Source organism: Dama dama, chromosome 15 (genome assembly GCF_033118175.1).
Source record: "Dama dama isolate Ldn47 chromosome 15, ASM3311817v1, whole genome shotgun sequence".
Taxonomy (NCBI): domain Eukaryota; kingdom Metazoa; phylum Chordata; class Mammalia; order Artiodactyla; family Cervidae; genus Dama; species Dama dama.
In genome coordinates, this window is record NC_083695.1 from 71166203 (window position 1) to 71193807 (window position 27605).

Sequence of the window (27605 nt, forward strand, 5' to 3'; positions counted from 1 at the left end):
ATACAGAAAAATATAAAAGATAAAAATCATAATCTCATAATGTTTCTGGTAATTTTATAAAATTAGAAATGGCAGTAGTGGCTAAGAATAATTTTTTGTCTTTAAGACTGTCTATACTACTACTGTGAAAATATTTTTGATTAAATTAAGACAATAAAATAGATCTTAAATATATTCTGAGATAAAATCTTGTTCATTCTTGAATAAGAATAATTCATGTTATTTTAGACATTTATTCATGCAGGACAAACATTTTTATAGTAAGACTAAAATCAAACAATTTGCTATCAAAAATATGCCAGTAAGAGAAGACTCTACTTAAATTTTCTGATATAAGAGAAACAAATAATTTTAACCAAATGAAATTATTTTAAAAATTATTGATTTGGTCTTACATTTTCCACAGTATTTTTACATTTGAACAAGAGCAGGAAATGTTTTCATTCTTAATCTTTCAACTTCAGCCTGTAGTATTGAAATCTGCTCAGCCTGTTCTTTTGAAATTTTTGTTAACTTTTGTTGTCGCATCATGTTTTCGTATCGTTCTTTGGCAATCTTTTCACAAGTCAGTTTAGACCCTATCCCCAAAATGAAGAAGATGGAATTAGTTGAATTATTATCTACATTTTAAAATACAGAAACAGCACTCTGAAATAGCTAAACGTATGGAACAAATACTGGTAGCTTTATAACCACTGTACAGATTTTAGGAATTCTGATTACTTTTAAACAAACTGAAAGTTAATTAAAGAAAAAAAAATCTCACCCATTGCATTACAGATGTCTTTTCTCTCTGAGACAGCCACCAGCTCTTCTCGTAAATTGCAACTTAGGGTATAATTTGCTATATCTTTTTGATTGCTGAACCTTCTCAGTTTTTTAAGCAGCTTTTTGCAGTTCTCCACATTCTTTTTGTGAGTCTGAAATTTTTGTTTCCAGGACATCCCACAAAAATAATTTTGAAAGAAAATATTTTATAAAGATATTATTCTTAAAATTGAAACACATTGTCATCATAAGATATCTTACCACCATACCCCTAGTGCTTAGCATAATGCCCACACACAGTAGGTACTTAAATTATTTGTTGAAAGATAGAATGGTATGTTAATACACATTTTAGAAGAAACTTTATATATTCTTAGAAATGAGAGATTCTAAGAACACAGCCTGGAGAGTACTTTGTTTCCATCTTACGTATGTTAAACACTCAAAACTGAGTGCTCAAGCAGTTAGGGTAAAACAAAGCCTTTACAACGCCAAGGAAAGACTATCAACACTTCTACTACATAAATCATAACCGAATGTGAAACAGGAAATTCACCTACACTCCAATAGCCCCAAAGGATGTTAAAGTGCTTCACAATCTAAATGTCCATTAACAGATGAATGAAGATGTGGTACATATATATAATGGAATATTACTCAGTCATGAAAAAGAATGAAATAATGCCATTTGCAGCAATATGAATAGACCTGGAGATTATTATACTAAGTAAAGTAAGTCAGACAAAGACATATCATATGATCTTGCTTACACTTGGAATCTAAAGCAAATGATACAAATGGACTTATTTACAAAACAGAAACATACAGATTTAGAGGACAAACTTATGGTTATGGAGCTGGGGAAGGGTGGGGGGAAGAACAGATTGGAAGGTTGGGATTTAGATAAACACACTTCTATAGTTAAAATAGATAGCCAACAAAAAGTGAAGTCACCCAGTTGTGTCCAACTCTGTGACCCCATGGATTGTAGCCTGCCAGGCTCCTCCATCCATGGAATTTTCCAGGCTAGAATAATGGAGTGGGTTTCCATTTCCTTCTCCAGGGGATCTTCCCAACCCAGGGATTAAACCCACGTCTTCTGCATTGCAGGCAGACTTTACCATCTGAGCCACCAGGGAAACCAAGAGGATAACCAACAAGGACCTACTGTATAGCACAAGGAACTTTGCTTAGTATTCTGTAATAACCTAAATGGGAAAAGAACTTGAAAAAGAATGGGTACACATATATGTATAACTGAATCACTTTGCTGTACCCCTGAAACTAACACAACATTACTCATCAACAATACTCCAATATAAAATTAAAATATTTTTTAAAGTGCTTCAGGCTACCACAATGGTCATGGTTGCAAAGATGCTATTTAGGGAGCTCTAATTACATCCATCCTAAAGGAAATCAGTTCTGAATGTTCACTGCAAGAACTGATATTGAAGCTGAAACTTTAATACTTTGGCCACCTGATGCAAAGAACTGACTCATTGGAAAAGACCCTGATGCTGGGAAAGATTGAAGGCAGGAGGAGAAGGGGACGACAGAGGAAGAGATGGTTGGATGTCATCACTGACTCAATGGACATGAGTAAACTCTGGGAGTTGGTGATGGACAGGGAGGCCTGAGGTGCTGCAGTCCATGGGGTTGCAAAGAGTCGGACACGAATGAGCGACTGAACTGAACTGAATTACATCCTGAATATCATTATAAAAGACCAAGTCTTGGTAGGTTCTATTTGAATTCATGGTTTGAAAACTATTACTTTGTTCAAATCATTCACAAATACTGGAAATATAATGATCAATATCTTTGATTCCTACCTTATCTAAAACATCAATAGTCTGCTCCATTATTCCAATCTGAATGGCAATCAGAGTCTCATAGTTTGGTTCACTTAGGTACTTTGAGAGGAAAAAGAAATCACAAAGTAAGTATATTTTTCTCTATTTCTTCCAAGAGATAATTTTATAAAGATTATCTTAGTTTGGGAAGTTCCTGTTTCTCATAAAAAATTTCTATCCAAGTGAGGATTGATTTTACTTTGTGCCATAATATTTACTTATAAACATAAGTTTAAACATAAGTTATTGATGCACTCACCTATATATTAATAACTACCAATGCCTAGTTTATTTTCTCATTCATTCATTTATTCAACTCAGCAGATATTTACTGTGTTTCATTTGACAGTGTTTCATGAGTTCCATATTAACAATACCCTACTAATAGTTAAAGATACTGAGGGAGATAACAAAGATAGATAATATGACCTAGACATCAAGAAGAGAATAAGTAATATGATTAATTGCCAGAAGATATATAAGTGACATGCAAATTAAAAGTTGGTTTGAGATGGGCTATGATTTCTCTGAGCTTGGGAAATCAAAAGGCTTATGGATTAGGTGGCATTTAAATCAGACCCTCAAAAGTAGATAGATTCAGGATGTGAAAAAAATTGAGGAAAAATATTCCAGGTAGAAGAACCAGTATTGCAAAGGCACAGAGATAGAATCCTAGAAAATAGAATCAGTTTGGTTTGAGAATACTGATGTGTAAGAGTAACGGGGAATGAATTTGAGAAAGATTGAAGGACATTCAACACCACTTAAGAACTTGAAAATTCATTGGCCAGGTAAGAAGAGGAAGTTTAAAATGGAGCAGAGTAGGAATGTTATTAGAGCTGAATAGGAATGTGAATCTATAGATGAGATAGAGAAAAACCCAAAGTCAAGAGACTTGTTAGAAGATTGTTATAAAATTCTTGAAACCATTAAAAAGGAAGAACTGAAGCAAGGTAAAGGCTAGAGGCATAAAGAATGAGGGAATAAACAGATACACTAGGCAAGGTTTGGAAGGGAAGGAGAGGAATCAGAGGACAGCGACTTTAACCCCAAGTGAATGGCTGAAAGAACAGAAATAAGCAAAATAAGAAGAGGTGCTGTTGGGAGGTAACACAGAAATAGAGCTTGAGAAAGGTCTGGTTCAGAGAAGTGAGATTGGAATTGGAATCCAGAAAGCTTGGATGAGTCTTAGGAGTGATCATGGAAGTTAGAAAAAGAGAAATCATCAAAGGAGAGGATATGGAAAGAAACAGAGCTGAGGGCAGAATCTTAATCACTATACTTAAGAGGTAGAAACAAAAGAGAAATCAGGAAAAGAGGCAGAGTGATTTGACATGTTGGAAGAAATATAGGAGAAAGGAGGGATGATTAAAACCAAAACAACAGGCAATATTAAAAATGAAGATGGACCTCCCAGGAGGTGCAGTGGTTAAAACTCTGCTTCCACTGTGGGGGCAGGGGGGTTTTTGGGGAAACGTACGTATGATCCCTGGTTGGGGAATTAAGATCTCACATGCTCCTGGCCAGAAAGGAAAAAAAAAGAGAGAGAGAATGAAGATGGTCAATGGTCAAATACTACAGGGATGGTGATGACTGGGAAAGGGATCACTAGATTTGACAATTAGGAAATTCCTGGTGAGTTGCAATATAGGACTATACTACTGACTGGGTCACAAAGAACCAGAGGCAGCAAATGTAAACTACTAGAAGAAACAGGCAGAATCCATAGTCACATTCTGAAATACTATGCATAGGATATGCTTGACATCACAGAGCATCTTATTAAATCTTGGTTGAATGAGTGAATACATTAATGACTGAAATTAAAATTATACAGTGGAGCACAGGGAAAACTTACCTTCTGACGATCTCTTGAAAAAAACAGCATCTGAATATCCCAAGCCTTCTGATTTAGATCTTCCATTTCCATCTCCATCTTCTTATGTTCCCACTCAATCTGAAATATTCCTTTATGGACTTCTTTACTTTCCATCATGCTAGCAACTTTCTTTTGTCCTTGAGCCTTAAAAAAAAAAAAAAAAAACTGGCATTCATATAATATTCTGCATTCAGAATAGTTGAAGCTGAATGTTTTTCTTAGAAAACACTTGGAATGAAGAGATAATTCTATCTTCTTTTAAAAATGTAGCAGATATTAAAAATTACTTCATGGGTACAATCTGATCACGATATAAAGCAAGATAGTTACTAAACAGAAAGGATTATAAGATAATTTGAATGGCATAGCCAATTTGCTTTTATGTCAATGATTAGGCAGGAATTCCTTCTGCCATCATCAATCTGTACATGTTTATGCCCCTATTCTCCCCTGCTTTTTGACACTAATGATAAAGGATTGTAGTTTAACGCACTAGGCACAACAGTATCTGGTTGGTAGCTAGTGGAAAAACAAGAAAATTGAATGGGTTAAACATGATATTTAATCATTTGGATGTTCTATACTTCATTTCAAATGGACTACATGAAGTTCAGTAATATTTTCATGAAGCTGTGCCCCCAGATTGCTAACAGGGAAGCTACTAAGATTCTAAAATAAATTTGTATGTGAGTTCCATCAGTTAACATTTTATATTTTTCCTCTCTTCTCCTTAGAGAACTTAGCTTTTTTGAGATCATGCCATTAGACTATGCCAACTATTACTCTTTTTAAAAATTATTTTTATCTTTTGATCACTGCTTGGCCTCAATTCCTCGAATTTCTCACTTTCAATCATCTTTTCTCTGTTTGCTCATCCATCCGGCTCCCATGATCATACCCTTGATCTTGTCAACACCAGCTCCCAAATCTCTGGAGCAGTATCTCTCAAATGGGCAAAATATTGCCCCACCAGCGGACATTCAACTACATTGGGAGGCATTTTGGCTGACACAACTGGAGGGGGAGGCATTGCTACTAGCACAGAGTAGGCAGAGGCCAGGGGTGCTGCTAAACTCCACATACTACACAGCACATGAGCGCTCTCCAACAGATAACCACCCAGCTCCAAAGCCAGGAGTGCTGAGGTTGAGAAACACTTCTGTCAAACTACTACATCTCCTCTTTGCTTTTCTTTCAGTCAATTTTTCATAAGATTTATTAATAGTCCTGGTCTCAACTTCCTCACTTCATATTATTTCTTCAGCCATCACCATTTGAGCTCCTGCACCAACACTCCACTGAGAGTTGGCAACCATGCTCTTGTCAAGTAATTGATATAGTACATGGTTCCCTCTTCCGTGGAACTGTTTATCTCATGGTTTTTAAGTACATAGAAGATCAATACGGAAATAAAGGATTTGAACAAGACGTAAGAGACATACACAGAGCGCCTCACTCAGTACCAGCAGAACACACACTATTCTGTATTCTCAAATACAGACCATATTTTGGCCATAAAATGAATCCAAATACATTTTAAAAGATAGAAATCATATAGAGTGTCTGATCTGACTACAAGGGAATGAAACTAGAAATCAATAACAGAAAGAAAACTGGAATATTTGCAAATATGTGGAGATTCAATCATATATTATTAAATAATCAATAGGGTCAAAGAAGAAATCATAAGCAGTATTAGAAAATACTTTGCAAGGAATGTAAGTGAAAATAGAACATACCAGAACTTATATAAATCCTTCTCAAACACTTAAGAAAAAATTGAAAAGAAGGGAATACTTCCAAACATTTTATGAGGACAATATTTCCTTGTTATCTAATCCAGAAAAAGACACCACAATAAGAGAAAATTATAGGTTGATATCCTTGATGAATATGGATGCAAGAATCCTGGACAAAATATATTAGAAAACCAAAGTCAAGAATACATTAAAAGGATCATATACACACACACACACACACACACTCCTAGACACATGTTCAGACTGCTGAAAATCAAAGATAAAGAGAAAATCTCAAAGGCAGACACACTATATTAAGAGGTACAAAGATTAAAAAGATACAGTAGGCATCTTGTCAGAAGTTCTGTAAGCCAGAAGAAGATGAACAACTTTAAAGTGAAAAGACTGAGAGAAAGAGAGAGAATCTGTCAATCCAGAGAACCCAGCAAAATATCTTTCAATAATAGAGGTGAACCAAAGACAATTTCAGACAAAGGAAAACAGAATTCATTAACAGCAGACAATTCAGTTAAGTTGAAAGAAGTTTTTTAAGCAGAAGGTATATAATACAAACCAGAAACTTCAATCCACGCAAAGAAAGATCTCTTGAAATAGTGAAATTGAAGGGAAATAGAAAATCATTTTTTCTTTATTTTTAATCACTCTAAAAGACTGCCTAAAGGAACAATAGTAATGCAATGTGGGTTACGAGCAAGTAATATGTGTAACAACATTAGCACATAATTTCCAAATAGCACAAAATTCCCAAATATTTGAAAATTAAATAACATACTTCTAAATAACCCATGGTAACTTCTAATAGAAAGTTACATGGGGAATTAGATAATATTTTAAATGGAAAGAAAATAAAAATACAAACTATCAAAATTTGTAGAGTGTAGCTAAAATAGTGTTTAGAAGGAAATTTATAACATTAGATGTTTATATTAAAAAACAAGCAAGATCTGAAATCAATTATCTAAGCTTATCAAACTTATCATAAGGAAATTGATAAGGAGGAAATTATCAATAGAGGAAATTGACTCTAACAAAATAATGGTATATTAGAATGGACATTTAATTCTATGATCTTGAACTTCTTTTTACCTTAAAATTATCTGGGAAGTTTTAAAAAATATATCCATGCCTAGAGGTGGGGCCTGGACACATGTGTAAACTTCTTCAGGGTAGGGATCACCTACTGATTCAACTGAATGAAAATGATTTCCCATAGAAATTGGGGAATATGAAAAATATTTGGTACAGCAGGTGATATGTTGTTTTTTTCTTCTTAAAAAATGCTAATTACCCGAATCACAGAATTCAAGTCTTCAATTATGACCTTGTTGATGAGGATCGCATCAGAATAATCCAGCATTAACTGGAAATTCTCCAGTTCTACCTGTCCTTGTTTAAGGAGGATTTGGATCGTCAAATTCAACTGGAATTTCGCTTTGTCTTCCTGTAATCTAAATTGAAAAAGACTTCAAAGTAAGTAGTCGTGACATATTTATATTCCAAATTTCACCTATCATTTGATATATACCTTCAATAAAATATGTATGATATAAAAATTGAGTATAAAATTCAAAATTAATTTTCCTTAAGCTGAAGGGAAATGCACTGGAGATTAATGTGGAAAATACTTTTCTAGTGACAAGCTTTCCTAGAGATCTCTGTGATACTTCTTTTCTTGCTGACATGGAATTACACTTGGGCTGCTTACAGAATGGTATGCACAGAAACACATTCATAAAGTTTTACTTCATGATTAAGAAAAGATTAATATGCTTTTGAATGTAAGTGGAAAAAAATAGAGACACTACCAAATAACAAATCTACTTCATGTATTGATCTCTCATATTATATTAACAATGTTTAATCTGCACGCTACTTATCAAATCTATTTTTAGGTAATTTATATTCCTGCTTATCACCTAGATCTGAAAATGATGTTTAATGATGAATTTGGAGACATCAGAGAACTATTTATCAATGTGACTATAAATATGGCTAAAAGTGAAGCAAGGACATAAGACAGTACCTTAGTTACTCAGGAAAATGCAACAAGCTCCCCTGAAGAAAAATATTAGCTTATCAGGCATATAGATGGAAATTTCTTGGATATCTGCTTAAATTTCCACACTGTTTTTTTGTGTGGCTTGAGCCTAAAAGTACTTACTAGCAGAGACATATTCTTTGTATTTTTATGTGGAAGGAGATTAAAATAAAAGCCTTTCCCCAAACTTACATGTTTGTTAAGTAAGTCATAGGGATGTAAGGTATACCATAGGGAATATAAATATAGTCAATAATATTATCAGAATTTTGTATGATGACAAATGCTAATGAGGCTTATCATGGAGATCATTGAGTAATGTATAGCAATATCAGATCACTATTGGTGCATCTGAAACTAATATAAGTAAATTATACTTCAAATTCTAAGAAGGAAAAACACTGAAAAGTAAAAAAAAAAAAAAAAAAACAACTTGATGGTTTGCAGTAAGAACAGGAAGCATGAAGGTAAACTTCATTCTGAAATAAGGTCTTACATAACAAAATGCACTTTCTCAAAGAGAAGCTATAAAGCATGTATAGGTAAAGTCAGTGCCAGCTGTAAACCAGTGAGCCAGCACTCTCCGCCTGTGATAACACAACTTAATTTAGCCCTAGCTCAGATTTTGAAAATATGAACGTTGAATGAAAGGTTCAAATTACAGGATGAGCTCATGGAACACTTTTTCAATTTCATGTTGCACCCTCTCATCATCCTCAGTTCTTCTCCGGAGGAAAGCCACCATTTCTATTAAGCCAGCAGCTTTCTGCTTTACCTGAGGAAATCAAACCACAAACATCTCAGAACATATAGAGCTTTAGAAATAAAAGCAAACTAATTTTACTTTGAGAAATATACATCTTTTAACTTTGTTACAAAACCTTAAGTCCAACTTTCTAATAAATTAGCAAAAATTTAAATCCCTGCCATTATGAAATAAAGACACTTGAAATTTACATGGCACATCCCATGAATAATTAGAAAAGTATCCCCCAAAACTGTCAAAATTGTTTCTCACTGAAAGACAATATGCATGCAGCTAGGGTTTTTCTTATATCTTAACATCTTAGATAAAAGTTTACAATCATAGATACTTCAACAAAAATATGACAGCCTCCCTCATGTGGCACCAAATTTAGGGAATCTGGGGGAGTGGAGGCAGGGTGTGGTCAAGAAGCAACAAGAGGAAGGAGTCTTTTCCCAACTAAACACACTCTCAAATTGCTACTGAACAAACATTCTAGCAAAACTATAAAGTTGGTTCTAGTTGGTTCTGGTGAAATATAATTCTAGTCTATGCAAAAAGAGATGAACACTACTCAAGACCAGAGCAGACAGAAGAAGTTGTGTCTTAATATAACAGTGTTGTCCAAGAGAAACGTCATGTGGGCCATCAATGCCAGCTGCATACATAATTTTAAATTTTGTAGGAGCCATATTACAAAAGTGAATGAAACAGGTGAAATTAACTTTACTCTTTTATTTAACACAATATATCTAAAACATTATCATTTCAACCTGTAAAGAATATAAAAAATATTGAGACATTTTCCATTCCTTTTTTCATACTAAGTCTTCTAACTCTGCCCATATTTTCCAGTAACAACATGTCTCAATTAGAACTGTCCACATTTATTTCACATAAAAAATAACCATGTGTGGCTAATGCTTGTCATTTTGGACAGTGTGTCTACAAGTGGGCCTGTACTTAGCCCTCAATCGGACTAAGGTTAATATTTTATTTCTTTATCATTATTATTAATATTACTAACTGCTACCCTAGTGGGAAACCTAAATAATTAGCTTTTCTAGAAGGACTGACCACCATAAACTATATATTTGATACTAGCATACTAAGTGAAATGAAATAAAGTAGAATGATAAAATGTTATATACTTTCTGTTCATTTTCCACTTTTGCTCTTCTGGTCATGCAGAAATGTTCCCAGACGGAGGTGTCCAAGCCTTCTGGCATATTATTAATACTGTCCAAGTCATCCATGGCTTTCATTAACTGGGCAAAGGCATCCTTATTCAATTTCCCGGATCCTGGTCGCTCTCCAAAAGGCACAAGACTGGTTGTTTCTGCATGTACTTTGTGTTTGTGAATCCTGGTATTATCAATAAAAGCCCATCAACGTTTCACATTTTCACATACAAAACATCACTGTTAAATACTATAACCTTTAGCAGAGGTGTGACACTGCATGGCACTTCCCTGTGGTTAGTGGGTGGATTACTCCAAAGGGAAAAGCACCTGCTGGGACCTTCCGACATCTCTGGGATCCTCAGACATGACCTTAAGTGGACTACAGATGTCCCTAGCTGCAATCAGCACTGGAAGCTTTAAGTGCACAAGAAAATGTCTCCCTTCTGGGCATTTTAAGCAGGCAAGTAAAGGCCTGAGAGAAGTACAGATGTTCCCTGGTTCTGACCCACACATCCTCTGTTGATGTCCTTGTTGCAGGTGAATAGCCTGGAATATGTTCAGCTATATGTGCAACTGGAGAAGTGCCTCTTTTTTACCTACATTATGGATTAGTTTTGTTTCCCTGGGCTGCAGCTGGGAAGAGAAGGGTACCGAGATTTGTATCAGCACTCACTCTCAAGGTACCTCGCAATATGCTGTGAAGTTACTATAGTTATCCTCTTTTTCTAGAAGGAAGTGAGTCTCTGAGAGAAGTGACTGACTGAGGCCACAGGTCTGATAGGTGTGGAGTTAGTATTTAAAGCTAATGCTGCCAGACAATACAGCTTATACTTTCTCCACTACTGCCTTTCGATAGGTCTCACTTCTTTCTTCATAGGCATATATAACTCACTCCTTTAAAAACAGGGAAACCAAGATACAAGGTTTGTTCTAGGCTGAATTTCTCAGGTTGCATATAATCTGTCAAAGGTGAGAGAATCAGTTTGTATCTTAGACGCAGATAAGCCTATACCTTTGTGACAAACTCCATGATTCCTACATTATGTTTGATTTTAAAATTACGGAAATCTGTATAGGTAAAAATTTGGAAATCTGTGAAATTAATTGTTTGATACTCTCAAGTATCAAAATCAGACATTGTAGAACTATTTTGGTAATGGTTATTGTCAGTCATTCATACTGGCATTTTTCAAACTTTGTCTTGAACACAATCACATGAGATGCTCTGAGGAAAGGGTCTGGAAAACACTTCCTACTCTATTTCTCATGTGGGATGCAAAGGCTACAGAAAGTTCTGAAATGTTCTTCAGTAAAGAAAATTATATATCATTTTCAACCCTGTATATCCTTAAACTTATTTTGTCCTGGAAGCCTTTTATGTGTAATTCCAATTCACACCACAAGGGATGCATACGTGTTAGAACACATCTTGGGAAAAACAGTTTATAAATCTGTCTGCCATCTATATCTTGTCAGGAACTACTTTCATGTATAAAACAGAACCCAAAATAGCACTATGATTACCTAGACACTTAATTTCTAAATAATGAAGTCATCAGTTTTCATTGCCTACTGTAAGATATAATAATCTTTTAAAAACTGAGTTAAGATCAAAATACTTGGATATTTTCATGTAAATGATGTCACACTGAATATTATGAACTAATTGGGAGAAAAAGCTGAAATCTAATAACAATTTTTTTTTCTCAGAAACATGATAGCAAAGGAGAAACAAACCTTGGTCGGCGTTTAAAAAGTTTGTAGAGTATATCCACCTGATGACTGGGAATTTCAGAAAATTCCTTTTTAAAGCTGCGATCCAGAACCTAAAGAAAAACATATCATTCCCAAGATTGCAACTTTGTTCAGAAGGCTTTTATCTGTGACAATACTCTTTAAAATATTAATTGTATCACTTTGATTTTTAAAAATCCATGAATACTTGGTTTATAACATAGACTTGTTAAAGGGTGACCACTCACAGTGCAAGGATTTCACAAAGATTTACCTTAAAAAAGAAGCACCTCAGTAATCTAAAAATATTATTTCATATATAAGAGGTCTTAGAAATCACTTAGAACTGAAGTGAAAGTGAAGTGTTAGTCACTCAGTAGTGTCCGACTCTTTGCAACCCTATAGACTGTAGCCCTCCAGGCTCCTCTGTCCATGGGGTTCTCTAAGCCAAGAATACTGGTGTGGGTTGTCATTCCCTTCTCTAGGAAATCTTCCCGACCCAGGGTTTGAACCCAGGTCTCCTGCATTGCAGGCAGATTCTTTACTGTCTGAGCCACTAGGGTTTTATTTAGAACTGAAGTTCTAAATATATTTTACAAATGTATTTTACAAATATATATTTCACAAAATAATATTTACCTGTAAAACAGACAAGTTACCTCTATTTTGTTATATTCCATTATATTCTTCTGTTTGCTTTTCTATCCTAGTCTTTTCCATTTATAAATCTGCTGGTCATAGCCTACTTAATTGATTTCACAACCAACTAAGGGGGATCGCAACCTGAAGTTTGAAAGGCTCTAAAGTCTAGATGAGCTCTCTCCTTTTTTGTGCAAGAGAAAGCTTAAACCAGAGAAGTTTACAAAAATTTATTTTACACAGTGATTTTTAGAAATGCACAATGGCATAGAATGGAGTTTACCCACAACTGAGAATTACAGTAGGAGAAAATTCTATGAGAAGATTAGATGGTGTCCCTTTTAATCTTCCCCAAATCCAGGCAGCAGCAATGCTATCATATTGGGAAGTGACTGAGGCAACAGCTCTCACTTTGTCTTCCGCCAGTAAGTTGTCATAGTGTTCCTTGTACATATCCAGGTCTTCTCTAGACTTCCGGATGGCCTCTGAGGTCTGGTTCTAGAATAACATCAGGAATAGAAGATCGGAACTGGAGAGTTTTCAGGATAAATACAAATAGTGAGCATACTAAAAAGAACAAGGAATTCCTTAGTACAAGATTAATGTGAATTGAAGTATCAAGTACAGATAACATTCATAGAAGAAAGTAAACTGGCTAGAGGCCTTGAAAGGACAAACACCCATCACCTGTTTCCAAGTGTAGCCAGCTCTGTAGATGAGTGTGTAAGTGACAGGGAGCATAATACTCCCTTGGCAGAGCAGTGTGGGTGATGAAATTGCACAGGCTTGGGAGTCGTGTGGGCCTGGGCTCTGAGAGACTGGATATATATTAGTAAATGGAGGATGGCCAGGCCATATATAAAAACAGAACTGAGTCACAGTCTGCAACCAGCCAGGAATTGAAACCACAACCTCTGCAGTGATTGGCCCCTAAACTGTCAGAACTTGGTCAATAACTTTCAGCTTTCCTAATTTTTGCCACAACTGAGGACCAACCAGGGAAAGCCAAATCTGCTTCCCAAACCAAACACATAGGTAGCCCAGCTTCTAATTAACTTGCCCCAGGCTTCCCCATGCCAATAACTCCTAATCAGGATACAGCTGAAGCCCTTTCTTATTTTCATTAAATGGCTTTCTCATCCCCCTGCCTGCCTCTGAGTGTCTGCCAAATACAAGTGAATGTCATATGATACTTTAAATCATTCATTCATAAATGTCATTTATTAATACTATTAATAAAAGCTGACATCTTTTGAAAATTATTATGTGACAAGCATTCATTGTCTCTTTCGTGAAACATATCTACTAGCATTTTTTAAAATATTAACAGCTTTTCATTCTATAAGCTAACCCATTACTTACATATTTAGTGAAACAGAGTGCCAAATGGTCCAGAGAGAATACGCCCTAGAGAAGAGCTTGAAAATAGCTTTAATGGTTATGTCTTGTCCAAGGTCCCATAGCCAGTCAGTGGTTAAAAGTCCCAGACAGGGAGCCAAGGAACACACACACATTTGAGAAGGAATGTAGAAAGAAAGAAGGGGCCAGGCAGGAGTGTGGACTCTTGTCAAATGGGAGCAATTGGTCAGAAGCTGCTGATACTCAGATATCAGACACTGTATTTACCTTCTCCTCCTGCTTCCTTGCAAGGTAGTTGTTCAGGAATGTTTCTCTGGAGCTTATTTCTTCATCCAACAGTAAAGAGAAAACAAGGTTGTTTATTTTCAATTCCTCCTGTAGAAATATTTTTAAAGGGGAAAAACGATCAATGTGCCCACCTGGGAAAGGATTTTCTATTGAGGGTCACAGACTTGGCACTCACCAAGCAAGTTTATGACACGCAAGAAAGAGAAATTCTTTTCAAGAAAAAGGGAATATAAACTTGCAATAACTACTCAGTTGTTTTTACCTTTCTTCAATCTTCATTGCAAGATAAAACATATACATCGGAAAACACATAAAACAAATGTATAGTTTAATGAGTTATTATTAAGGCCAAACACCATTGTAATCACCACTCAATTCAAGAACTGGAACTTAACCAGAGCCCTTCCATGTGTCCCCATCCTAATCTCAACTCCAATAATAACCATTGTCTTAACTTTTAGGGTAATCACTTCCTTGTGTTTCTTTACAGTATTATTACCCAAATACGCATCTTCTGGGCACTACTGTATAACTTGTCTGTTGAAAAAACCATCACATTTTGAAAGCCTATTATTATCCACAGGTTCTCTTTCAGCCCTTTCTTTCCCTCACATTTATTTGTAGTTATCTGTAGTTTTACCTAGTCTGAGTTTTGCTCACTGCTTACTTATGGTGAATTCCACAGAGTCTTTTATCCCATGTGTTTCTTGAAAATTTGTAGCTGGGTCAGGGTACAGATCAGACCTGTGTCTGATCCTTTTACAAAGACCATAGGGGACATGGTGTTTTTTAATCAGGAAACAGGTAGCATCAAATTGTCTTTCTTTCTGAGACGTTAGCAGCTGTAGATCTCAGTGCTTAGGCTCATTAATCCTTTGAGAGCTGCAAAATGGTGATACTATATTTTTATCATTCCTTCTTCACTTATTAATTGAAATCCTTTCATAAAGGTATGCTTCTCCCTATCTGCTATTTGGTTACCTAGCAGTGTAGTTCATACAGAAAAGCAGAGTAAATTCTTGACACTTTATTAGCTTTTAGATAACAAACTGGTATCCTTTGAAGGCATTTTTATTTTTAAAATATCACAAATTCATTAAGCTAATAAATTTGATAGGCTTCAATTAATTGCAATTGTTATCATTATTGAATCTTAAATTGTCCCATTTAGGGGATCTTTTAAAGTGGACTCCTTTTGATAGTAGCCTTTAATAATTTCCTCATTGTCTTATATGAAAATCTACCCTGGTGGCTCAGATGGTAAAGCATCTGCCTACAACGCAGGAGACCCGGGTTCAATCCCTGGGTCGGGAAGATCTCCTGGAGAAGGAAATGGCAACCCACTCCAGTATTCTTGCCTGGAAAAACCCATGGACGGAGGAGCCTGATAGGCTATAGTCCATGGGATCACAAAGGGTCGGACACGACTGAGTGACTTCACTTGTATGAAAGGATGTTTTAAATATGTCTTTCATCTTCCATTAACTTGCAGAGAATGGGTGCACAAAAAATTTTGAGACCTTGCATTTCTCAAAATATCATTACTCTCCTTTTACATTCAATTAATAGTTTGGTCTGACATAGCATTGGTTAGGAATAATTTTTCCTCAGAATTTAAAGCCTTTATTCTTTGTCTTCTTGTTTTTAAGTTATTGTATACTTCATTTATATTCTTACTGCTGAATCAAGGTAAGTCAGATTTTTCATCTGACTTTTTTGGGGCATGTTGACTATTTGGTCATTCTACATATAGGATGAGCCCAATCTTTGCCGGTTGCTGGAAATACAAGGATGAACAAGAGGGACTCAGTCCCTACCCTCATGAAGCTTAGTATTGGGAGCATTAAAAAGTAACTCAATAAATTAAAATTCAGTTGTACTAAGTGATAGCAAGTAAAAGAACAGAGTATGTAACAGGAAGATCTAACCTAGTTGGGACCTGACAGATGGGTAAATATAGAGCAGGAAGCAAAGAGGTTGGAAGAGAGTATTATTGGCAGAGTTGGGAGCAAGGAGGTATGAACCAGGGGGCAGAGGATGGAGCATGGCAAGTGGGAGGGAGGGTAGCACAGATGAGGCTGGAACAGGAGGCAGGGCCAGCCAGTGCAGGGCCTTCCTGCCAGACAGGGTGTTGGTCTTTATCCTGAGAAGAGTGAAAGGCCTTGGAGGCTCCTTAAAAGAATGTCATATAAGTGAGGCTTTTATTTACCTGGTTGACAACCATCTCTGCCTTCACTCTCCTTTCAAAGAGTCTTTTCAAATGTTTGTCAAAATTCTGTGTGCTTTCTTGAATAGAATTTTGAAGTTTCTTCATTTCTGTTTCTAAAGACTGAAAGGAAATCAGCACCAAAGTTAACATGTAGGAATATCAGATGTTCTTAGGAAGTGATTGTTTACATTTTGCCAAAAGGAAGGGGCAGGTGGAGGGCAGGCCTTGTGAGGTGTTCTGGGCTTCCCCTTCAGCCACAGATGTTACTCCTGGGTCTGTTATATTGTCTCTCTACTTTTATATATGTTTGACATTTTCCATAATACAGGTTTTTTTTTTTTTTTTTTTACAAACCTTCAAAGGAGTCTTTTTTCTTTTGTAAATATAAAAGATGTATACAACACGTAAGACTACAGCATGCATCTATGGAAAAATCCAGCAGAGAGGGGCAAACTGATGCTGCAGGGAAATGGGGCAGATGGCTGGAGTAACAGCATCAAACAGGTGAATGGGACGGGACTCAGTGCACGCAGTGGGACACCAGCTGTGGGGGCTACAAGGCCGTTTTACCCACGAGGAACAGAAAGGCAAGAAGGATCCATGGATTCAAGGCAGGTGGGTGGTAGATGTGGTGGGAGAAGGGAAAGGAAAATCTCTTCTAGTTGCTCCTCTTCTCTGAGTGAAACTGAGGGGAGAGTTGAGGGTCGGGTGTTGGAAGTCTGAGGACAGAGGAGAGCACATGACATGGTCCTCTAGGATCTTGCCACCTAAAGTGCAGTCCACCAACCAGCAGCCGCAGCTGAACCACACAGTTGCTCAATAGAAATGTAGAGTCTCAGGGGCTTTCTCTGTCCTCAGAATGAAAGGATCTGAACCTGCATTTTAAAAAAAGATCCACCAGGTTAAACCAGGGGGAAATTGAAAGCTGGGGGGAATAGCATCGTTTAGCAGATTTAAGAACCCAATAAAGACTGTTGGTTTCAACTGAACCCAAGGTCATCAGAGTGAAACCACGGAGCATTTTTTCTTTTCTTTTTTTTAATGATCTCGGGATTTTATCTTTTTTTTAATACTATGAGTGTGAACTATTATTTTTATTCTTTAAAATAGCTAACACGGGGTCATTTCCTGAGTTCGGGGGCAAGGCTAAGAAAACTACAGGTATTGCCTTCTTGCATCCCCACAATAGTACAGAAAGAAGGTTCCAGAATGCCCATTTTACAGAGGAGGAGACTGAGGTTTTGAGAGATAATAACATTTCCATGGTCACATTGGACTCAAACTGTCCAAAAGCAAAACTTATAGACACTTTGTTATATTTCTTCACCCACTGCATGGTGTGAATGCAGAGAAAGTTGAGTGCTGGTTTAATCAAGGCTGACTTTCTACCAGGTAAGCGTGGTCAAGGGGCAGGGGGTGAAGGTGTAGGCAAGAGATTATTTTACAATGCAAGACCATGGAGTAAATGCCACCACTTTAGGCATCTGAATTCCATTAACTTCTTGACATCTTTACTGCACTCAGAACTACTCATTTTGGATAAAACGCTAGGGCACTGTTAGAGGACTGCAGTGAATAAAAACAGGGACAAGTTAACAATAGGTTCAAAGGAGTTGTTCATAAAATATGGCCTCTATAAAGCTGACAAACTGTCCAGCCTTGAATGATGGTATGATTTTACCTTCTTCACAGAAGAATAAATGTTAACTGGGTTGTATACCATCACCTTTTACATCTGTATTATAATTGTAAGCAATTTCAATGTTGGAATGTTTCTTTATGATGGATGGAGAAAAGTAGGAGACCTGCATTTCAAAAATCTCAAATTAGAATTCTATTGATTGCATCATTCTTCTTTCAAGTCTCTTCCTTGAAACTGACAGCATATACAGCAAGAGCATACAGCTTAAACTGACGTAGGCAAGGGAGAGCAGTACCTTATGGTGCCTTGAACATACTGTCATAGGTGTTCATTAAACATCTGAAGAATGAATGAAGGACCAAATGAATTGTAATGATGTAAAATGGGAAATCAATAAGAGCCTTCAATTTTGCTGTGTGTTCTTATTGTTTAAAATTGTTCTAAGTCTTCAAATTTATCTGCACTCACTTCCTCAGATTCTCTTGAGAATTTAAGCTGAAACAACATCCTGAGGCTTCTAAAGGCACCGAGAAAATGCCTTTTGAAATGTCATTGGAAAAGATACTGAAACAAAACCCTTGGTGAGGTAGGCCATATCCTCTGCTCTTCTTACCTTTCTATACTTATCTCTCTCTTCATTTAACTCCTTGACTTTTTTCTCATACTCTTTAAAGTGTTTCCTTTCTTCTTCAGACCACAAAGCATCAGGTTTTACCATGAAAGCAGGCTGAGGAATCACCTGAAGAAATAAAGGAAAGCATCAAGGTTAAATATAAATGTAGCAATACAGTGAAACTCAGAGTTATTGTTACAGTTTAAAAAAAGGGACCTTTAAAAGGGTATAGTTCTTCACATTGGCAAGACAATGACCTAACACTTTGACCGAAGGATATGAAAAAACGTTACAACTGTTTTTCTGTGACTTAAGCCAGGGTGAATAGTTTGGGATGAACTCTGGTTGTGAGCTGATAAGTTCAGACATTCAAGTTGATATCCTCATAGCTAGAACTATGTCAGAGCTCCAGGGATACCTATGTCAGGTATCAAAGGGCATGTTCCTTGGTGTATCTGGAGAATTACAGGTGAAGTTTTATCCCTGCTTTCTGTAGAGACCAAAACCACTGTAGTTGCTTTTTTAGTTGTTCATTTGTTGGCTTTTTTTCAGATTGGAGGACAAGCCTGTGGTTTCAAACTTCTTATTTGCCTAATACATGTTTATAAGGTACTGAGTGAAGTGAAAGTGTCAGTCACTCCGTCATGTCCAACTCTATGCTGCACCATGGACTACAGTCCACCAGGCTCCTCTGTCCATAGAATTCTCCAGGCAAGAATACTGGAGTGGGTTGCCATTCCCTCCTCCAGGGGATCTTCCTGACTTAGGAATCGAAGCCGGGTATCCTGCATTGCAGGCAGATTCTTTACTGTCTGAGCCACTAGGAAAGCCCTTATGAGACACTGGGGGTGGCATATTTATTGCTGTAGAATTTCTAAAATTTAGGTTCACATAGGAAAAAATGGTCATGTTTAAGTAGCTCGCTCCATCCCATTCCACCTTCCATAAGGATGGCCAGGAATCTCACCATTCTCAAAATGTCTTCCTTCTTGACTTCCAGAACTCCTCCCATCATGTCCATGAGGGCTCGGCGTCTTAAGTCAGGGCCCTTGGGAAAGAGCCAGGGTCAGAAAGGGTCACTGAGACAGAGACCACTCCAGTGGCACGAGGGACAGCCCCACCCCAATGTTAGACTGACTGTATTTAGGATTGGGGAGGGTGGGCAGTGGCATGCATGGAGGGGAGAAGAAGCCACTGAGGTTCCAGTGACCTCTGACCACGACAAATGCCCTAATATGTCTCTCTAGTGGAGTACGAGTACAAGACTATTTAACCAAGTTAGGAACAAGTATACCTAAAAGAAAAAAAGGGTCTCAGGTACCACCAGAGAAAAACTGCATACCCGTGTCAGAAGCAATCGCTCCATTTCACGGGTCACAAGCAACTCTGCCTTGGCTTTTTGCCACGGTTTAATATGTCTTGGAGCTGAAATCTGAAAGAGAAAATATAATTTCCTGCTGATATTCTTACAAAAGTCAAACCAAAGTTTCCTTCCACACACTGGGAAGGGGTTAGATGGAATTAAGGGTATAGAAGGAATACCCAGGTTTTGCCACCAATTTCCTATTTTGGAATGAAGATGAGATCCAAAATGAGAGAGTTAGAAAAATAGATGATTACTTTCAACAGGGACTGTTAGTGTTACTATGACCTCTAAGCAACACTTTTATCTTTTGCCCTGAAGTAATCAAGATCATTTCATGTGAGCAAGGGTATTCTCTTTGAATCACTTTTTTATAAATGAAATATGGTTATATTTGAAATGTTCTCTTTAGGCATTTAATTGTAACTGTCTCAGTGCCAAACGGGTTTTAAGAAGGCTGTCCAGTGAGCCCCTTTCTCTGGAACCCACACTGTTGTAACGGCCACATAACTACTGGCGCTCCATCAGTCTCATTCCCATGATGTGACCCAGCCTCTATGGCTATCGGTGCTGGACCCAAGTTGGCCCAAGGAGCCCCTTTCCAGACAAATCTGGACCTGTGACTAAGAGATTATCGTTTGGACCAGATGCTGTCTAGAATATAGGAGATATGATACAGAAACTACTTGAGGCCACTGAAATGCAGACAGAAGTGAGTCAAAAGATGAAGAAAGAACACTTCTGGTCTCCCTCACAAGGCTCTGGTATGTGGTTCCTGCTTCTTTCTAGGCTTGGTGTCCAAATCTTCTCTGGACTCCATGGGATTCATAAAAGAAATCCTCATTATTTCTGGGGCTATGTTAGCTGATTTTGTTACTTGTAACCAAGATTTCTACCTTATACAGTTGCTTTTAGCAGCAAAAACAAGAAGGATAATTGAGAGCCTGGAAAATGCCGTGAGAAAGAAGGTGAGAGATGATACACAGATAATCATACCTCACTATTTTCCACAACAAGGGTTCTCTCTGGCTTCTCACAGTCCTCAAATTCTGGTTGCCAGACTGATTCTTCCAACTCCAGATCTAAAATAATTTCTTTGATCCTTACATTTTTTTCCTTCACACGTGCAATTTCAATCTCTTTTTGTTTATATGCAGCATCAAACTCACTATTGAAAGCTGTTTTTACCTTGTAAATAATATCCTGAAATATCAATGTTATTATAAACACATCATGTATTATACCTTTACTGGCAACATGGGACCACATTTTTACTTTTTCTCCAAAATCATTTTACAAATTATACACAAGTTAATCTAAAACACTGTTTGCATTAAGTCATTTCTTGGTTCAGTAATCTATAGTGGCATCTGACCATGAGCAGGATTAAGGCAACAGCATAACTGTTACACCACAGTGTATATCCAGAAATGTACATTGTAACTCAATGTGCAGGTATATTAATAAATGCTGAAGTGGATAATGGATACGTGGAGGCTCTTTGGACTATTTTCCCTACTTTTGTGTATGCTTTTTTTTTTTAATCCATCATAAGAACATTTGAAAAGCAACATTCAGTATTTGGGCTACCCTGGTGACTCAGATGGTAAAGAATCTGCCTTCAATGCAGGAAATCAGGGTTAGATCTCTGGGTCAGGAAGATCAACTGGAGATGGGAATAGCTACCCACTTCAGTATTCTTGCCTGGAGAATTCCATGGACAGAGGAGCCTGGTGGGCTACGGTCCATGGGGTTGCAAAGAGCCAAGCACGATTGAGCGACTAACAGTTTCATTCAGCATTTAAGTTGGGAAATGTCTTTTTTTTGGAATCGTGTTTGGGTAGATGAAGTGAAGAAAAGATGGACTGTAGAGGTTGTTTGGAGAAGCTCCCATAGAAGCACAACCACGTACAATATTCTTCCTCTGTATGGATAGGTTATTTTTAACTAGAAAGGGAGCCCAAGCTAGCTAGTTGGATCAGCCAATTACTAAGGTATCTCTGGTTTGGCAACTGCTTTGCCCCTAGCTCTACTGATAAGTAGAATGATAGGTCAAACTAAAAGTAGACTTTATCTTATCATCAGAGTTCAGTCTATATATCTATTCTACTGAAGATGAAACCATTAAAGCAGGGTGGAAAATGGTCTTAACAGCTGGCACTAGAATTTCTCCTAGCCTGAAAATACTTCCTGTAGGGAAAAGGTTTTAATAAAGCGGCAGGAAGGTGGGACATTGAGGGCATAAGTCAGCAGAAGCTAAGCAACCAAAAGATATAACTAAACAGTTCTCAGTATAAATACATAGGAATTTCAGGTATTGGAGGAGATGAAGAAGAGAAAAAGATAGGAAGAGACAGCAGAATAACATAGTAGGAAGTTATAACTCAAATTGCAGACAGGGCTGAAAGACTTTCAGGAACAGGGATGACCAAACATTAAATATCAAACCATCTGCATTGGTGCAATCTCAAGTTACTGGGTTTTCAAAAGCCTTCAATTGCTAAGTACAGGTGGTGTGTTCTAAAGCTGACTTGTTGGGTTGAAAGCAAGGAGGAACTTAGAGCCTGAAGGACACCATACCTTATCCCTGACCCCTGAACTTATAGAAATCTTAGAGAGGAAATTGTATTTCCCCAGGTTAAGGAGATAGATAAGCAATCACATCTTGATCTTACAAGGAGTTCCTAACTGACATCTGGGTTACCTAGAAGGTGGCATTCAAGGATTTCTTTTATCTTTGAGCTTCCCAAAAATCTTTGTAGAAAGATGGTTTGTGATGTTAGCCAGTGGAGGGTGCTCTTTACAAAACCTGGTATCACAGAACCCACTCCATATTGATGAAAACAACTCTTGTCCATAAGCTCTGTTTAAAGAAAATGGAGCTAGCCATCTGCATGTTTCTCTGTGTACTTTAAATACATCATTTGACTGGCATTAGATTTCAGTTTGAGCCTTTGCAGGACACTTCATGGAAAGTTTGAGGTTTTCAAAGATAAAGAAAAAATTCACCCACTTTCAGCAATATAATTTGGTTGATTTTCTCCTCTCTGGAATGAAGTTCCAACTGGCTTGACAATAAAGAGGTATGTACCCTAAAATCAGTACTCAGACTGCCAAGCATGTAATTGGGCAAGCTGGTATCTTTTACTGTCCCATCTTCTTCTTCTTCTTCATCCTCCTCTTCATGATGCTTTTTAACCAAGGTAATTGCAGACTGAACCTCTACAACTTCTTTCCGTAGCTAAATATAGAAAAAGATGAAATGAGAGTTATGCAATAAGAAGAATTCTCTAAAGAGGAAGTTTGAGACAACTTAATTATTTCGACGAGTATTTTAAAATGTTAATTGTCTTGCCAGCAACTGAATTTAAAGTGATGGATAGTTCCTGAACCTGCTGGAGAGAAAGCTTCAGAAACTGATAAACTGTGGATAAATCATGAAACTAAAAAATGTTCTTGATAGTGTGTAATATTCATATTCTTCTGTCAGGATGACAGCTGCTTGTAAATATTTTGAGTCTTTCTTGGTACTTAAGCATTAAAAAATATACCTTCTCTTCATGTTTTACAAGAACTTATTCCCATAGGACTGTTATATGTAGGCAAGAAGAATTAAGCATCCCTTCAATTTATGTTTCAGAAAAAGAAAGAATGCAAAGTTCTGGCCTAAATGAAACTATACCAATTGTGCAGTATTTTTAAGTGGTTTGACAGATATTGTTGGGGGGAAAAATGCTAGGATTACTTTAGGAAAACCATAAATCCCATCAAAACAGATTCTACTTCATCCCTGGCCAACTATCTTAAAATATAATCCTCAGTGATAAGAGATTATAAAAATGAGTTATGAGTGGATGAAGAACTCATGGCCAGAACAAAAACAAACTCCCAAATATAATTTTTAAAAGTATATCATCATATTTGAGGGATAGTCAAAGTTGTTAGGATTTAGATTCTAGACTTACTATTTAGATACAGGCTCCTGTATTCATCAGAACATGTTGTAGACATAAACAAGGACTACAAATATAAACACAAACAATATCTAGACTTAAGTAGTATTCCAACTCAAATCTGTATGAAGGAAATACTGAAACAGAAACCATCTTATATAAACACACATATATATACTTAAAATTGTACTTTAAGACACTCTGTTTCAATCTTCTTTTGCTGCACAACTCTCTTCAATTCTTTCAACTCTTCATCTGTGCGTTCTTTCATTGGGAAGTTCTCAACCACATAGGGGATATGAAAGCACTTGGAGGTAAAAAAAGCAAAATGAAAAGAATACATTTTCAGTACAATTATGTGTCTTTGAGGCACTGTGGGAGATGTTTTCTCTGATTGAAACTAATTCATAGGTTACCATCATGCATGAGCAAAATGGCTGATGGAAGTTTTTAAAAAAGAACAATGCATGCCATCAGTATTGGTGTAACCTTTGTAAGAAAATACTGTACTTTTGTGAAAGATCTATCTCTAGAGCAGTGCTTCTCAACTCAAAGTGATTTTGCTTGCCCCTGTCCCCATCCTCTTCAGGCCCCCAGCGACGTTTGGCAAAGTCTGGAGACAGTTTTGACTGTCACTAATGGGCGTGGTGGATACTACTGGGGCCTAGTAGACAGAGGATAGGAATGTTGCAAAAATCCTCCAATCTGTAGGACAGCACCATAACAAAGAATTATCCGGCCCCAGTGTGCCCTTCTCAAGAAACCCTGTTTTAGAGCAATAATCAAGCTCATAAATGTAGGGTGACCAATAGGGTGATCTAAACAGATGGCATATTTGAAAGTGAAAAAGGTGCCGTTAATAGTTACTCCAGGATCATAGGCATAAATTGGGACTTTTGGTTACCCAAGACAAAGACGGAAACTGCGTTGGGAGGAATCTTAATAAAAAGGCACAAAAACAGCCCTTTAGAAAATGTGAAGCATAAAAAAAGAAAGAAAGAAAATGTGAAGCTAGACACAGGTAGAAATGTGAACATTATTAGATCTAGTTTTCAATCTGTATGGAATGTGAGTGAAATGAGGTGGTGTCATGGAGGAAAGAGAGAAAGAGCTGTAAGACAAATCTTAAGAGATGCTGGTTTAGAAGCACATGGGGACCGAGCAGAGAGGGAGAATAAGACCCAGAAAAAGTGACACATGGAAGTGGAATTCAGCACAGGAAGGGGCAAGGCATGGTTTGCTTTCCTACATAAGGACTTTCCTGCACTTTTTCTTTTTAAAATTTTCTGCCATGAGACTTTCAATGAAAATTTTCATTGGCTAAGATGTACTTGAAGTTGTATCTGTTACCTTAAGAGCTCGGCCTTTCACAGCCATCGAATTCCAGCATTCTTCTTTGATGATTTCAGCCAAATATCTCTTGGCTAGGTTTTGCATCTCAACATCCCTTCTTATCTTAAAGAACACAAATGAAGGGAAAAATCATGTTGAAAATGTGGCCTCAAAGAAAATAGCTTGACTGTAAGTTCCTTAACCAGATGTACTTGGAGGGGGTATTCCCCTGTCTTTGAGAACCTAAGGTTTGGTCTGGAGGCTCAGGACTCCCTTCCTTGAGGACCAGGGTGTCAAACATGAACACCACCAAGGGCAGGCAGGTCCTACACAGGAGCCAAGGCAGGTGCATGGGCCGTTGCACGGCTGTGTTAGCTCGATAGCCCATACACACTTCGCAGAGCTGGCTGGCTGGTGTAAGGTGGCAAAGCAAATCCACTGCGCCAAGTATTCTTGTTTTATTAGAAAAGTTTGAAATAGCTAAGAATGTTGGCTTAATTCTTGTCAATGCATATCCAAAGTGCCAGTTTGTGACCTCTGTCTTGGGGTCTTTACTGTACTAAATTCTTCTTTTATTTACATCTACCGTGAAATGAATATTCTACTACTCCTGGGGATCATATGATGTAATTTTTCCTATTTAGAAACATATGTTCCCTCAATTAGTTTTTATCTCCTTAATTGATTCTATTACCTAATATTTAAGTGATGAAGTATTCTTATTTTAATAAAATTTACCAAAAGAGCTAGCCTGAAAGTGACACCCAACAATCTTTAGTTGTTAGGGTCCTCTTCAGAATCTTTTTTCAAAAATTTTTTTTTACTGAACTGTAATTGATTTACAATGTTGTGCAGACCTTTTTTTTTTTTCTTTAATATCACTTTGTTGGAAGAATTATTAGAAAACTAGCTGAGACTAGTATCTCCCAGATTCATTCATTCACTCATTTATTTATTTTTATTTTATTCATTGTCTGAACAAATACCATGTTTAATTTGCATTTTGTTTTTTATTTTGTCCATTGAGTTAATGGCTAAAACAGTTTAAAATTACTTTTTCTTAAATAAACAGCTCTTTTGGCATATCAGTTGTCAGAATCTGACTGATTTCCAGGGTCCTTTCAGGCCTTCCCTTTACTACTTCTGAGGCTACTTGATCAACCCTTTCAGAAAAATATTAATACTGTTGGACAGTATTACTATTATGCATTAATTAATATTAATTAATGTCCAGGTGGTCATTACTGGGCTTTGGTCTTTTCCTTATTGGTGGGATCCTGGCTGGAGCTGGCTAGTAGCCTTGTCTCTTTAGGACAGGGACCCCTTGCTCTTCCCGGGGACAAATATCCTGCTCCCAGGTGGACTTATGGTGCCATCTGCTAACAAGCGTTCTGTCCTGTATTCTACCATCACGTCCAGTGCAGGGCTGATATCTCCTCAAAAGCCCAGAGTTCAGGAAAAAAACATCATGAGGGAAATGAGCATGTGAAGAGCCTATCTCTGTATCAAAGTCTGAGTCAGAGGATCAAGGAAGCTCCTCGAGGGACGCACAGGACTTTGATAAGGAACAAGGAATGGGGCCTCTGGGGCAGAGCTGGAGTCGAGTGAGCACAGTGGCTGCATCAGTGGGCAGGTGTCCAGAGGGGCAGGCTCATGGGGCCGAGCGGTCAGACATGAACTTAAAGAATGAAGCAATCAGAGGATGAGGACGGGAGCAGGCATCTAAGCCAACTCATTTTAGGGTGGTCAAGATGAACGGGCTGGGAGAAGATGGTATATCCCAGGCCTGAGTGAGGCCAGGGCCAAGGAGGATGAGCCAGAAGCACGGTGGGCAAGACCAGGACTGCTTCCTGGCTCTGACTCAAGTTGTATTCTCTTAACCAAGTGACTGAGTGTCTATGACTTAGTTTCCTTAAGTGAGGAAAACAACAACCCGCCTTTTTGGGTTGTTACAACAAATAACATTCAAAAAGGCCCTAGAGTGGTTCCTATCTGTTATAATAAGAAAATGGGATACATTGCTAGTCTTCTCCAACCACTTTCACAATGGCTATAGTATAGATGGTGCTCAAAGATTAGAAGAATCAGTGAGTTCAGGAAGAATGATTTCAACTCTAATTAAGAAAGGGCTTACTAAACAAAAAACGTTTGAAGTTGGTTTCAGGTGGTTGAGGAGACTTTCAAAAATGTTCAAATATATGGCAGAAGATGGCTGGTATAATGTCATGGTGAAGAGACAACAG

The 27605-nt window shown here is 37.3% G+C and overlaps 1 protein-coding gene across 1 annotated transcript in view; it reads right to left on the reverse strand.

The window, feature by feature from the left end:
* Nucleotides 1-411: 411 nt before the first annotated feature.
* Nucleotides 412-27605, reverse strand: part of CFAP43 (cilia and flagella associated protein 43) — a 102414-nt gene continuing 75220 nt past the window's right edge. Inside the window, exons 21-38 of the mRNA XM_061163155.1 lie at nt 25381-25485; nt 24221-24337; nt 23091-23318; nt 21074-21280; nt 20057-20146; nt 19682-19762; nt 18715-18840; nt 16460-16579; nt 14230-14337; nt 13015-13101; nt 11968-12056; nt 10198-10411; nt 8964-9076; nt 7552-7711; nt 4483-4647; nt 2604-2684; nt 767-920; nt 412-578 (exon numbers count right to left, since the gene is read on the reverse strand). Of these exons, the coding sequence (XP_061019138.1) occupies nt 412-578; nt 767-920; nt 2604-2684; nt 4483-4647; nt 7552-7711; nt 8964-9076; nt 10198-10411; nt 11968-12056; nt 13015-13101; nt 14230-14337; nt 16460-16579; nt 18715-18840; nt 19682-19762; nt 20057-20146; nt 21074-21280; nt 23091-23318; nt 24221-24337; nt 25381-25485 (2412 nt within the window). The remainder of the gene's footprint in view (nt 579-766; nt 921-2603; nt 2685-4482; nt 4648-7551; nt 7712-8963; nt 9077-10197; nt 10412-11967; nt 12057-13014; nt 13102-14229; nt 14338-16459; nt 16580-18714; nt 18841-19681; nt 19763-20056; nt 20147-21073; nt 21281-23090; nt 23319-24220; nt 24338-25380; nt 25486-27605) is intronic.